Source organism: Rhea americana, unplaced genomic scaffold, assembly GCF_003343005.1.
Source record: "Rhea americana isolate MKP2758 unplaced genomic scaffold, rheAme1 scaffold_0, whole genome shotgun sequence".
Taxonomy (NCBI): domain Eukaryota; kingdom Metazoa; phylum Chordata; class Aves; order Rheiformes; family Rheidae; genus Rhea; species Rhea americana.
Window position 1 is genome coordinate 16356263 of NW_028185037.1, and position 13479 is coordinate 16369741.

General features: G+C 35.5%; 1 protein-coding gene across 6 annotated transcripts in view; it reads left to right on the plus strand.

Annotated features, from left to right (window-relative positions):
- Nucleotides 1–13479, plus strand: part of EFR3A (EFR3 homolog A) — a 72602-nt gene that overhangs the window by 26807 nt on the left and 32316 nt on the right. For 5 of the 6 annotated variants that reach the window (XM_085318527.1, XM_085318300.1, XM_085318604.1 and 2 more), the window contains 3 exons: nucleotides 2563–2684; nucleotides 5595–5744; nucleotides 11263–11400. In XM_085318527.1, coding sequence (XP_085174653.1) covers nucleotides 2563–2684; nucleotides 5595–5744; nucleotides 11263–11400 — 410 coding nt within the window. The remainder of the gene's footprint in view (nucleotides 1–2562; nucleotides 2685–5594; nucleotides 5745–11262; nucleotides 11401–13479) is intronic. The other variant, XM_085318449.1, reaches the window with a different exon arrangement.

The following is a 13479-nucleotide window of genomic DNA, read 5'->3' on the forward strand; positions in this document are numbered from 1 at the left end:
TGAAATACAGTAGCTTTGTCTCTAAAAGACAGCCACTGTCAAGCGCTGMCCTTCTCAGCATGAAACATAAGGAGAGAATTGCAGACTATTGGAGACAGAGCTAGGGAGCTCAAATATCAAAAATTACAGCTCAGATTCAGCCTAAACTTTCTACAGATAAATACTTTAAATAATTTGTTAAGGGTCTATTTAGAGGTGCTCATTGCTCATACTCACTGAGAAAACAGCATGGTTGCTGTTGATGGAGTGTCTTCCACACTAGCAATAAACTCCACAGAATTGTTTTTTGACACTGTCACTTTTTTTTAATCATCTAACTACCCAGGATGGTCTTTACAGAAGATGGGCTTATCTGTAATATACAGTTTTGCCCTTCTTTTTCAATAATGGCTGAGAATAATAGTTTTAGAAACCGTACCAATTTCAGCTGCATTTGTAGCTTTCTGTGGGTGAATGGATTAGTGAATTTGCAAGGGACAAGTGTTGATGTAGATGAAAGAGAGTAGTACAGAGTAGAATGTGTGTGGTGTGGGTGTGTTTTTTTTTTTTTTTTGGGGGGGGGGGGACGACAAGGGACTTTTTCAGGCTCCCCTTCTCCCCTCACCCCCCAAAATCTAGAGTGTTTTTTTTTCTTTTTTTTTTCCCTTTCAGCTTGAAGACTCGTCTCAGAACTTTAACAAATCAGGATGCTGTAGATCACAGTAAAGTGCTTTGGGCTTGTCTAGTTGTATCTGGGTAGCATGCTGATAAAAGCAAATTCTRGATCTCTGGTAAATATTTAAGAAATGCCTCACTTTGTGCTTAGTGATTGGCAAGCATATCAAGGGCTGAGAAGGAGTTGAAGGGATCTTAATGGGACGTTTCTCTGCTTCAGGGCTTCCTTCTGCCTTCCGTTTTGTTCTTATTCAGTTCTTAAAACTTCTAGCAAAGGAGAATCAACAACTTCTTAGGCAATTCATCCTACTTAAGGAAGGTGAGGTTTTCAATATCTGAAGTAGTGTTTGCTACAGTGTAAGCCCGTTACTAGTTTTTGTATTACCATTCAGCAAAGAAAAACATTTATTCTTCCTTTCTTCTATATAAGACTAACTTYGTTTAGCTCTAAACTAGATAATTCAATGTCTTATTCTTTTTTTTAGCAGATGTTTATCAAGAGCTTTGTTCATCCCTTGAATAATTGAAGGGCAGTACCAGTTAATCAGTATCTTCAGCTATGAGGCTAAAACTGGRCACAATACTTCATCTAATGCCTTATTAGTGCCAGTTAGGTGGAAAAGATTTCATAGGTGGTACTGATAATGACCTTATTAAATATCACAGTATTTCATTTACTTTTCATGCCAGTGTAACAGTACTGGCTTTTGTGGAGTGTGCAGTTTTATAATCTTCTGTTTTTATGCATTCAACTGTGTCTACTCAGTATTTGTGCAGCTGCCTTATGATACTTTGCGTTTGTCACTTCTGAATTACATCCTCACATTTTCAGATCRTATTTCCCGTTTGTCAGGATCTTGACATCTACTGTGGTTGCAGTTCTGGCCAGCTTAATGTTCTTTGCGAATCTAATGAGCCTGCTCTATCGTCTAAGTCTCTATTGAAACTCAAAATACTGTTATATTCCAAACAGACCTCTTCAGGAATTTGCTCAGTGCRTTATTGCAGTTAGACAATTTACAAGTGTGTATGTGTGTATATACACACACACAAACTCTTCTGCAACTATCRTATGGGACTGTTCTCTAGACAGTGTTTTGCTAGCTTCCGTTTGAGAATTTTGTGTAAAGTCTTATCAACAGCATCACTGAAGTCAAGATATGACAGATACTGTTTCTTCTGGATTCACAAAACCTATTTTTTGGCATATAAATAAATTAAGCTAGTATTTGATTTATTCTTGGCAAATCTATGTTGACTGTTACTTGTACCTTTGTTATTTCTTAGATGCTTTCAACTTGTGATGGGGGCAGAAGGGCTGAGGGGTGCCATTCTGTGAATTGAAATCAAGTTGACTCATCTATAATGCCCTGACTCCTTGTTTTTTTTTCTCCTTGTCACATCATTCTATGTGAATACAATGAATTAACAGAACAACTTGAAGTTTATTGCACTTAAATTTTGGTATGGCAAAAGATAACTAGTTAACCTGCCAGTGACAGTGTACCATTTGATTGCTTGGATGTAATCTTAAACTGAGTGCATATGGCAAACCATTTTAAGATTTTTTTGTGTAAATAAATGAATCTTTTTGCAACCCATGCTGAATACTGTTAAGTTATTATTTGTAAGAATTAATGACTTCTAGTGTTCAAGTATTAGCTTTTCCATACTTCATATTTTGTTGTATTTCATGCAGTTTATTATAATCTAAATGCGATTCTAATGGAAAGCCTTTAAAACACTCTAAATCTACTTTTTCCTCTCTGTAGTTAAATATTTAAGTATTGTTAAATCTGGATTTTTTTAATGCAATGTTTAATGTAACTTCCATAATGAAACTTAGGATTCATTATTTTCTTTAACACAATTKGTTTCAAAAGCTTTTCTAACATCCTTCTTTTCCAGTTTGTTAAATTTGCCAACATTGAGGAAGACACCCCTTCGTATCACAGACGTTAYGACTTCTTTGTGTCTCGATTCAGTGCCATGTGTCATTCCTGTGATCATGATCCAGAAATACAAACTGAGTAAGTGCCAGTCTGTATGTATGTGTTGTGGAGAGCTTTCTGACATGTTTTTAATATAGTCTGTAATACAGATATTGTGACATTTAATAGAATAATTCATTCCATGGGAAGAAAATAGCATGAAATATTGAAAATCTTAGGTAGATAGAACTCCTAGAGTATTGTGGAATTTTACCTGCAAAATGCTGAGTTGCTCCGGGAAGGCAGTACTTACTGCTGGAAATGTATGTGAGCTGCGTAACTCATTTAAGGAATTAGTAGGCTACTTATGTGAATAGCAAAATCTGTTATTTGAGAATTACTTATTAAAATTGCATTTCCCTAGATGTCAGCAGTATGATACTTTGTGAAACAAAAATGCCTTCATGAATTAGTATTACAAATTTTTGCAGTATTATGTAAGCACCACATTTCTTTTACTTTAGTTCCCCCTAGTGGTGATTCCATTATATGATTTATTAATATTTAACACTTGAGCATTTAAGAGAATTTAGGGCTTTTCAAATATATAATTGGCATTTCTCTTGTACTTTTCTMCTTCTGTGCATTACATTGTTTAACACTTGGATTTTTCACAGTTGGCTAAATATTCATACAGCCCTCTGGGTGCAGGACTGTTATGTTGGGGGCAATATATAAAGACTTTGCTCGATGTCTGTGGTTTCAAGAAGAGCTGAATTCCCTTGATCTGAAAGCTATATTGTAAAACAAAAGAGCTGTGTGCTTCATTAAAACAAAAACAAAAAGAAAACCCTTACTCTCAATTCTCCTTTAGTCTGCTGCTTCCTTTCTCCTTTGTTATAATTTGCCATCTTAGTTTTTGTGATATTGCCAAACATAAGTTTCTACAGTAAAATTCTAGCTCTAAAAAGATTAACCTTTGCTTTGCTATAACCCCACAGCTATATACCTCAAAGCTGTAATTCTCRTTAGAGTGAGAGAATTATGTTAATCTGCTCTTCAGATTGTCAGCCTGCACTGTTATCCGTGCTTCAGTTCTATCACTGTCAGCGTTGTAATGCAAGTTCTTCRATTTGCAATGTAGATGCCCCTTAGACAGGGAGGGATTTCATCCTGATGAYGTAAAACTGTATACATGTTCTTGATCTATATTTAGTCTCTGCTTTTGGAGGCCTATATGAGCTGCTTTTAGAGGAATTAAACCTTTTCTGTTGGAAAAAACTATGTGGAATTTGATGCTGCATGGTCCTTCAGTAGCATAACCTCCTCCCCTCTCCACCCTACAACCTCCTGTACAATGACCAGAACATGAAATTTGTGTTAGTGGCATCTTGGTATGTGAAAAAGTGGCCCTGCCATGTGTAGAACTCAARGTTTTTAACTCGGGATAATCGAATGTATAGCAGTGTGATCTTCTCACATCATCCAGGRCAGTTTGCATGTACCTCATTTCACAGACATCTGTAAAACAATCGATCTCCCTTAYGAAAAGGAACTGTTCTTGGAGCTGGCATACCAGATTTGCTGTAGGAACTGAGGTGATTTGACAGGATGGGTGAGCTGTGGCTCCAGATTGGAAGACTAAATGTAGATGTTGGAAGTGGTCAATGCAGTTGATAGTCTAGAGAGTAATTCAGCTCATCCTAAAGTAGATATCTGTAGTAGCTGTCTGTTTGAGTAGATTGAGGTTCCACTACCTTTACTGACTCGAGTGGGAGCTTAAACATCATCTACACGTGTAGACAGATAATACAGGTTTCTGAATCTCAAATTGAATGTCACTAGATAGGTGGGATTCCCCTTTCAGCAGGGGAGATTGTGAAAAAAATGTTTAAGCGATGGAATTCTGTGGGCTGTGTCCTAAGTGTCTGTCAAAGATTCCTAATGCTAGCGTAGCTCAGCTGCATGGTAGTTACACTACAGCAATAGCAAATGCTTCTCTAGCTGGTTGTGCATCTCTGTCGTTCCCTGTTTTATTTGTAACCATATTAAAACAATTTTTAATTTTAATAGAAACAATTTCAAATTTTATCAAAGCTTGGCGGTACTTATTTTAAATAAAGTCTTTATCAAACTTTCTTGTATTTGTTTTCAATAGTAGAATTGCATTCCTGGCACTCGCGATTAATGTTTCTTACCACTTCAACAGAGAATATTTTGAGATTCTTTTCAGTTGTACAGCCTTTTATGTACATGTTCTTCTGAAACCTATTTTTTCTTCAACAACATAATGAAAGTAGCTAACTGTTAGATTAAGTCTTTGTTGAACGTATATTCACTTTTTCTTTTGTTGATGTTGATCAGTTTTTTGGTTAATTTTGTTCAAAAGGCTTTAGGACCAAGGAGATGTTCCCTTTTAAGTGTCAGAGTTAAGTTAGTAGAATTACTTTCTTGTATACTTTGTCTCGTTTATTTGTTGTTGTTAATCTTGCACAAATCTTCAAATATTTCTTCTGGTTTAACCACATTCCTAGTTACAGCTCTTAAGGATATGGTCATGTGACTGTGATAGCTATAGCTTCAACTGGGCTGTGGTAACTCACCTTTCTTCAGCACTGAGGTAGGCTGAGGTTGTGCACATTTCAGCTAATGGGTAGTAAATAAAATTCAAAGAGCTGATTTGGTTTTTAAACATGTGACATTCTGCCGGAAGTGGTATACGCGGTTTGAACATTCTTTGATCAATGTCAGCATTGCTCTTAAAGATTGTCTCCTATTTAGTGGTTTATCTTTGTTTTGTCAGCTACTTTATCAGCTATAAACCTATTTAAAGGCAATATTAAGTACCTTTAATGAAATTTTCCAATTTACTGCTTTTTAGTACTTAATGGAATCCCACTCTCCATACTTAAACTGCATAATAGATYGACRATCATGCTGCGGGGTGCTGTTTTTCTGTTTTTGGATCGTTCTTTTTTTTTTGTTTTTTTTCCCCTCCTCTTTTCTTAGGATCCGAATCGCTGGAATCAGGGGCATTCAGGGAGTGGTTCGAAAAACAGTTAATGATGAACTTCGGGCAACTATATGGGAACCTCAGCACATGGACAAGATAGTTCCATCATTGCTGTTTAATATGCAGAAAATAGAAGATGTTGACAGGTATTTAAACTTTTTAAAAATTGTAAACTCTCTTTCACAATGTGTCGGGTATAGAGATAAGTAAGCACAGGATTTTGGATGATTCAAATAATCTTGTTAAATCCCAACTTTAAACAAATACAATTTACTTCATATTCAGTTATTATTAACAACTGTCTCTCCTGTCTGCAGTGATAATTAAAGACTGAAAATTTGTTTGTTGGTGCTGAGAATGTGCCAGTCATGACGGAAATGTCACTTTTTTTGTCCACGTCTATATGAGAACCACATATTTATGCCTAAACATTCTGTAAGTGTAAAAAGTGCTTAGCTGGTACTGGGAAATTTCCGTGTATCAAACCAACTTGAGCTGTGCAAGCAAGCTTAAATGCTTATTTTGTGTCCGCCCCTACCCTCTTCAGAGTTTCCCTGGCAGTAGATTCAACAGACTTCCTATAACAACAGGATTTCATGCTTTCACGTGACTTTTGGCTTCCTAAACCTGTCAGCCCTCTCCTTTTTCTTTTTCTTTTTTTTTTTCCCTTTGGCTGTTTTTTTTTGTCCTCTTTTTTCTGAACTACCAGTACCTGGCTCTTCTCCAAACAAATAGATAAGAATAGACAGGTAGAAGATTTATTTACTGCATGTAACTCAGGGCCCACACTGCATACAGATATGCTTACTTGGATTTTTACCTGTGAAGTGCGATCTGAACAAGAGCACAAGAGTCTGAACTTTTCTGCAAATAAAGGGAATATAGTTAGCCTTTGTCTCTTAAGGACTTCTTAGATACAAGTGGGTACTTCCCCTCATCACTCCTTACAGTGCCATCAAGGTTGTACTTACTTTTTTTCCCTCTATATAGCAAAATCAAAGGAATTGCTTATGGAAAAACTCATACTCAAGTAGGATTTGGATCAATTGCTTAAAGGGGGTCAGTTTATATGTACTCCAGGACTCATTTTATCATTTATTGAGCAATGCTGTAGTGGTGGTTAAATCCATCAAAAAGTAACTGTTAATTTAATACCTGAGCTGGGCTGCTTGAAACTTTACTGTAGTATGCATTCAACAGAAGAAATGACTAATGATTTTCCAAGTGGCAAAGAGGGGCCTTTTATRATGCACAAGCAACTCAAGCTGAAAACAATATTTATAAATTGTTAATCTAGTGGCCTTAAATAATGCTACAGAGAATTTCTCATTTTGTTTTACATGTGACTTCATATTTGTGGAGAGCAAACAGAGGCATCTTGAAGAGTAGGAGTAAGAAGCATATTTTTCTGGCAGATGGAATCAAAGCATTGTGAGAAAGCGGAGAGTTTCCAGAAAATACCCTAGCTTAAGTTCAGAGAAAACTAGCATTTATGGTTAATACTGAAGTACGCATACTTAAAGCTTGTTTTAAAGAAAGTGTATTTTTTACCTGTGGAGCTGTAAATTCGGAACTTAATTCAAGATTCTTCTGAGTACATGTCAGGTTAGATGCTTCTTGGAATTARGAACTAAGGTTATAACACCTTTTCTTAGAGTTAATTATATTTGTGGATATCATATGAGCATAGGTTGGCATGCATGTTCTATTTAGGTGACTGTAAGATATTTGCAAGTGTAACATATAACCTAGTCTACCAGTCAAACTGCTTAGCTGTACTTCAGTACAGTTCTGTTTTCCAAAATATTTGTCACCCGTATTTCATTTTAGTGTGCGGTATTGCCTTTATGCTGACTCTGTCTTTGTTTTATATCTTTTAGAAGAAAATTCCAAACAGTCGGTTATATTTGTTAATTTATGTACGTTAGTAAAGTGGGGAAGGAGACATATTGACCACAAGATGTATTAAATTGGAAATGGAAAAGGTGCTTTAACTTAAGAGTTTGTAACATTCTTCAGAATATCTGTAAAGCTAAAAATGACAGCCTTATTTAAGTCAAGAGACTAGCACATATTACAGACTTCAGTTTAAGTCTTTTAATATATTCATAATATTGATATAAATTCTGTTTTGGAGAGATGTATTTCTTTTGCAGGGTGGTTGAACAATAAATGTGAATCACAATCAAACACTTCTATAGTTACTGCACTCCACAATAGTGGTTAAGTCTTTCTTAACATGTTTCATCAGATTAGTTGGCCAATTCCTGTTTCTGTGGAAAAGGATGAGAAGTCACAGCTGTGAGATATTGAGTTGCTTGGAACCAATTTAATCCTGTCGTTAGGTGTTTGCTATGGAAACTGCTGTAATTTAAAATGTTACTCTTTCCAATCCCTTGTTGCCACCTTTTCTGATAGAGATTACCCACAAGAAAGCTGGCAGAACAGATGAAATACATAAGGATTATTTATTTTATTGCAAGATACATTCCTACTTCACTCTGGACCTGTGGTGATGGTGAAAGCTGTAACACAAAGAGGTGATAATTGCTATTTTATTTGCCAGAGATTTTTTGATCATAATCTAAAAACATGGAGCTTTACTCATATCTGTCAGCAAAACGAAATGAGCATGAATTGCTTATTTGAATTTAGAATTTTGAGGCAGTGTAAAACTTTTTTTAAAACGAGAAGTTAAATTCACAATTTTTTTTGATCACTATCTTATGTCTGGTAGTGGTAAGGAGCACTCATCAGTGAGAAATATTTATAGATAAGTGCTGCAAAAGTTCAAAACAAAAATACAATCCCTAGAGACAATGGGAGATAACCTTACGTGTTCTGATGCTCAGTATCCTAAAAACTTCTGTTTCAGATGAGGAAGTTTGTTCTGCAATTTCTTCTTGCAACCCCCTCTAAAATGGGACYCGCCTGTTGTGAGATTGCATGTGCAAATGCTCAGAAAATAATGGATTCTCACTTCATTTTAACTAGGATTCTTCCTGATATGCCAGCTCTGTGCGTTACGTAGCTCACTGTCCTCTTTTCCTTTTATAATGCTCCTGTATTATAAGGAATCTATGTCAAAACAGTAATGGGAATAGCAGCTGGTCCTGCACTGCCGTTCGTACCTTTTATACGCTGAGAAAGATCATCATACATCTAGAACATAGTCGAGGCAGTACAGGGCGAGGTGGGGTGGGGAAAGAGGAGATTATATACAATGTGTCACTCCTTTAAATTTCTAATCATTATGTGTGTGTAAATCTTTCTCCTTACTCATCTAACTATTTCTGGGGCTTTTTTATTACTAAAATCTGTCAAGCTAGACATTGTAACTTCCTGGAAAAATAATAATAAGATAAAACAACCAGGCTCGCTAAGATTTCTATATTGCAACTTTTAGATGGCAGTAATGTTGAAATACTRAAAGAGCCTTTGCTACTGGAAAACCTTATGGCAATGGAGTTGCATCTTCGTTTGACTAATGGCATTCAGTATTCAACTTACATACRCTTTTAATGAATGTTCTTTAGGTTACATAATCACACACAAGCTTGCACTACAARACTGAATGAGTTTAAGGTTTTAGTGTACTGATTCCTGCGATCTGAAATAAATCTCCTAATGCGTAGATGAGTAATTTTAATGTAGGTGACTGAATCCTCACTTAAGTTTCTATCTTGTGTTTTCTGCAAGAAAATTCTTGTGGTCTGTAGGTACAGTACTACTTGATAAGTAACATTACTTGTCTGGAACACTATTGTAATTCTTTCTTCCTCATTTTTCTCCCCTTTCAACAACTCAGTTGAAACAGAACATTAATATCAGCCTAAAAATACAATGTATGAAGGACTTACATTCAGAAATACATCTCAGATGCCTTTGTTTTGCTGAAGTATTTCAGCTCCCCTTGAGCAGGAAAGGGAGTAACTTTGGGCAGAGTAAGGGGAGGGAGGGAGAAATGGCAATAACTGCTTCAAAAATGAAAAGCAATGGGAAGGTAGTTCTTTGGGAATGGCTCTGCCTGTCACTGTTTGCAGTGCAAGTGCTGATTTTTACKTGTGACATGAAGAAAGGCTATTACCTTCAAGACTCAGTTGTAGAATTTGGTCCTCTGTTCATTTTGGTTCATCCAAAAGAGATTGGTTTCTGTAGTTTAGTTTCTCATATGTATGCAGCTAGTCTTTAATTCAATACTCTTATATTCYTGTTGTACCATATTGATTTTAAATACTCAACCTAATTCCCAGTCACCAGGAAAAAGGAGATAATAACAAATGATAATATTTTAACTTCACAAAAATGTGGTCATTGTTACTGTCATTAATGTAAAACATTAAAACCTTGCTTTGCACTGCAACATTCATTAGATCGTAAGTTAGCATTTCTGTCTGAAACAATGCTGATTTAATGCTGATTTTAATTTTCYTTAATAAATTTAAATGATTTTTATTTTGAATTAAGACTTTATYGCTAGTGTATTATATTGCCTAAAGAAACAGTAGCAGTCATAATAAACACTTGTCTTCCCTTCCTGTTGTTTTTTCTCTCCCTCCCAGCATGCTTTATTGTTCTTTACTATCCGTAATAATTTCCACGATTGAAATAATTGTAATCTTATTGTTAAAGAACATTTTTTTCTGCAAAATCTCTGTGAATTAGGACTCTTCAACAGGCATTTATTTCATGCAAAATTTGACAGTCTGCGTTCTTGTGTTCTTACTTGTTTCTGACTGAAGAATTGAATTGCTGTGTTGCTCTTTAATGTTTTTAGGGGAAAGAATGCTTATTCATCAAGAGCCACCTTCAAAAGTCTACTGTGGGAAAATTAATATTAGTATCCCTTTGTATATGGTCCAAAGGATATAATTTTTACAAATGTGAAATATTAATTCTTTTTATTTTTTCCCAAGTTATTAACAACATACCATGTGGTACAGGGTTCTACTTGCCCTGCAGTATCATAAGAGTGAAGAATAACACATGGCAAGCAAAACACAGCTTGGCAAAGCAGTGTATTTTAGTATAGTGAAATATTGCAGATTGAGGTGTACTGATACAGATGCTCTAATAAATGGTGTACAGATCATTCAAGTCCTCTGTCCCTTAACATTATACTACTGTTACAATCATGGTTGACTAAGTTCTACAGTGTCTAGTTAYGAGGTAGTTAAGTGGGTGACAATGTTCTGATTACTTGGATCAGTGGGGTTTTTTTAACTCAAACCATCTGTTACTGCAAAAGAACTGGAATTTTGTTTTACACTCACCCACATAGTATGGATTTACTTGTAGGCAGGTGARTGAGATCATTAGAACAAAAGGACTGTGAATCCGCCTAAATTCTTGGATGGTTTCATGGCCTTCGTTCATTGCTGATAATGGTAATAATTTGTTAAAATGCAGTAGGTAACAAGTCAAATCAGTATAACTAGCTATTGTTTTTTCCATTAATGTATTTGGTAGTGCAGTACTCAGTATTTAATAAATATGATCTATAGTCCTACTATGAGAGTGTTTTATTCAGAGTTCTGTTTTGATGAATATTTGTTACAGGATTCTTGCCTTGATCAACAGTCTGGCTCATGAACGTTATTGAATGGAGAGCACATACTGTAAGATGAATAGCAATAACTGCAATGTATTTTTGTTTTATTTCAGTAGAATAGGCCCTCCATCCTCTCCTACAGGAGGAGAGAAAGAGGAAAATCCTGCTGTGTTGGCCGAGAATTGTTTCAGAGAACTTTTAGGACGTGCAACTTATGGAAATATGAATAATGCTGTCAGACCTGTTTTTGCGTAAGTGTGATATTTATTAAAGATCTTACCSTAACTGATTGATTTCATTCTCTCTAACCACATTATACTAAGTTCTTCACTGATTCCTCCTTTTCAACCCATTGGATTCTACTAACAATTATTTTCTCTTCAGAAGTGCCCCTTTGCTTAAATTCACCTTTTTCTTGACTGTCTGTTAACTTGTAGTTAGTTATGCAGGAATACTTGTCTCGCTTCATAGAACTGTAATATAATGATTTGTATGGGTTGTTTTCTCAGCTGGCCTTTCTTTGAATGTAAAACTGTTTAACATCACATTGATGACTATTTCAGTTAGTAAAGAGACAAGCCAAGTAAAACTTAAGTAGCACAAAGGAATWCCCTGCCCAAATTAATGAAAAAAAGTTTAAGACTTCTACTTTCATTGCAGTTGTCTTTAAAGACATTTTGATATTCTGTGAAAACATCTTTGGCAACTCATTTAGTGTATGGCAGATGTGCAGACTGTATGCACATTATGTATGAGTGCACGCAGTACAAATTATTGCTGTTATATTAGCTATCAAGTCCAGCATTTTTCTTTTTCTCTCTCTCTCTCTCTTTTTTTTTTTTTTTTAGTAGTCCCAGTTTTCTAAATAAAGCGTATGAGYATTAAGATAACTTGAGTCTGCTTCCTTCACTTTTTCTGGTGTCTTCAGTGGCCGTGTTCTCAGAAGTGTCTCTGTAGGAAATTCTGTAGCGGTAGTAGTTTTAAACCATGTCTTTTACGAGAGATGAGGAGAGCTGCTTCCTCCTTGTTGTGAATTTTCACTGTATCTACCTGTTACGGGTGTCTGCTTTTAGATTGTCTACTTCTTTCTACCAAGACTAAGAGTTCCATTTGTACGATGACAGACTTTGAAGCTACTGAAAGCCTCTTCCAAGTTACCACTGTTAAGCAGGAACACAAATTGTAGACAGATGATATGGAAGACCTTTTACTGATTATGTCCAGAAAACATCCATAACACTCCCCCTTTTTTTTTGGGGGGGGGCGGGGGCGGCTGTCATTATGTACAAGAACTTTTATTAAGAGCGCAAAGGATTAAATACCAAGGCCCATACTTTCAGCTTTTTACCATGCACACCCAGCATACCAGACTGATAGAGATCAACTACTGCAGAGTTGGATATTCCGCTTTTTAAGAATTTGTGTTCTTTCCCACATTTGGAATTTAATTTCTATTCCTTGAAAATGCTTGCCATTATTAGTAAATTTTTTGGTGCATGGTCTGAATGGACTGTTTTGAACCTCTTTAAGTTCTTTAAGTTCCTTTTAYGGGCTGATCTCTAAATGTCATCAGGATATACAGTTACTTCAGTCTATTTCAGTATCAGAAAAATYACCGTAAGTAATTCTTGATTCCTAGGAGTAGAGAGCTTGTATTTAGTTTTCAGTTTGAGGTGACAGGCCAGCATTTTGTGGCATAGATCCAGAGCTTTATAGATTCAAAATGTTATTTCCAGCATGATTTCTTGTCTTATTATGTGCAATCCTAAGGAGCTACTTGAGTCTCTTTGTGCATGTTTTGACTCTACATACTGCATTTGTACATGGAAATTAGTAGATGATAATAAGTTATCTTTATAGTCGCTATTTTGTGTTCCATTTCAAGAAGAGGGCAATATCTTTTTATAAATTAGTGCTATAAAGATTTTGTATTTTTGAAGAATAAGAGATGCAGAAAATGAATTTTTTTAAGTTGCTCTTCCTAAACAAAAAGGTAGAACTATGTCTGATTAACTTCACTTGGTGAATGAGCAGAACTGGTATAAAGAARGTTTGAGATAGTACAGTTGCTGCATTTTTATCTTTATTAAAAAAAAATGTAAGTTCTGAATCTTTGATTAGAAAGCAGTTGTTTCTTACATTTTCCTCAGTTCAACACCTTTTTAAAAAGTTCAAAGATTGGAGGATTTAAGCATAACAAATGGAGTTCAAATCTGAAGTTAGTYYCTTGGTGGAGCTTTGAGTAGACCTTAATTCGCCTCATCTTTAGCAGAAAATCTCCATTTCTGAAAGTGTCTCTAGTGCCTAAAAGCTCTCAAATTCTCATTTTT